Here is a 404-nt window from a genome sequence, read left to right as displayed (position 1 = left end):
GGAGCAGAGGGCAGGGCACAGCTGCTGAGCTGTGTGCGTTGAGGGCTCGCGGGGCCGCTCTGCCCCTGATCACCACATCTTCTTTTCCAGGTCACTCTGCACACGGGACTGGAAGTGCCAACGAACCTGGGGCGGCCAAAGCTGTCAGGCAACTAGCCTGCCAGGTCCCGCTCTGCGTGGCCGTCCCTCACTGCACTCACATAACCCCTGAGGGAGCACAGCCACATCCCGGGTGCAACCCAGCAGCCGCTGAGCATCTTAGAGACCCGCTTTCTTTGAGGGACGGAGAATGTCTGCAGGCCATGCTCACTGAGGCCACAGAGGGTGGTGAACATGGGTGCTTCCTGTCATTCCACCGGGCCTTACAGACACGAAGAAGGACATTTGTCAAGACAGCGAGGAAG

General features: G+C 60.6%; 1 protein-coding gene across 1 annotated transcript in view; it reads left to right on the top strand.

The window, feature by feature from the left end:
- Nucleotides 1-156, top strand: part of TRIM67 (tripartite motif containing 67) — a 59011-nt gene extending 58855 nt beyond the window's left edge. Inside the window, exon 15 of the mRNA XM_010860528.1 lies at nt 91-156. Within this exon, the coding sequence (XP_010858830.1) occupies nt 91-156 (66 nt within the window). The remainder of the gene's footprint in view (nt 1-90) is intronic.
- Nucleotides 157-404: the final 248 nt, after the last annotated feature.

Source organism: Bison bison, unplaced genomic scaffold (genome assembly GCF_000754665.1).
Source record: "Bison bison bison isolate TAMUID 2011002044 unplaced genomic scaffold, Bison_UMD1.0 scf7180017864467, whole genome shotgun sequence".
Taxonomy (NCBI): domain Eukaryota; kingdom Metazoa; phylum Chordata; class Mammalia; order Artiodactyla; family Bovidae; genus Bison; species Bison bison.
This window is presented reverse-complemented; position numbering and strand designations above follow the sequence as displayed.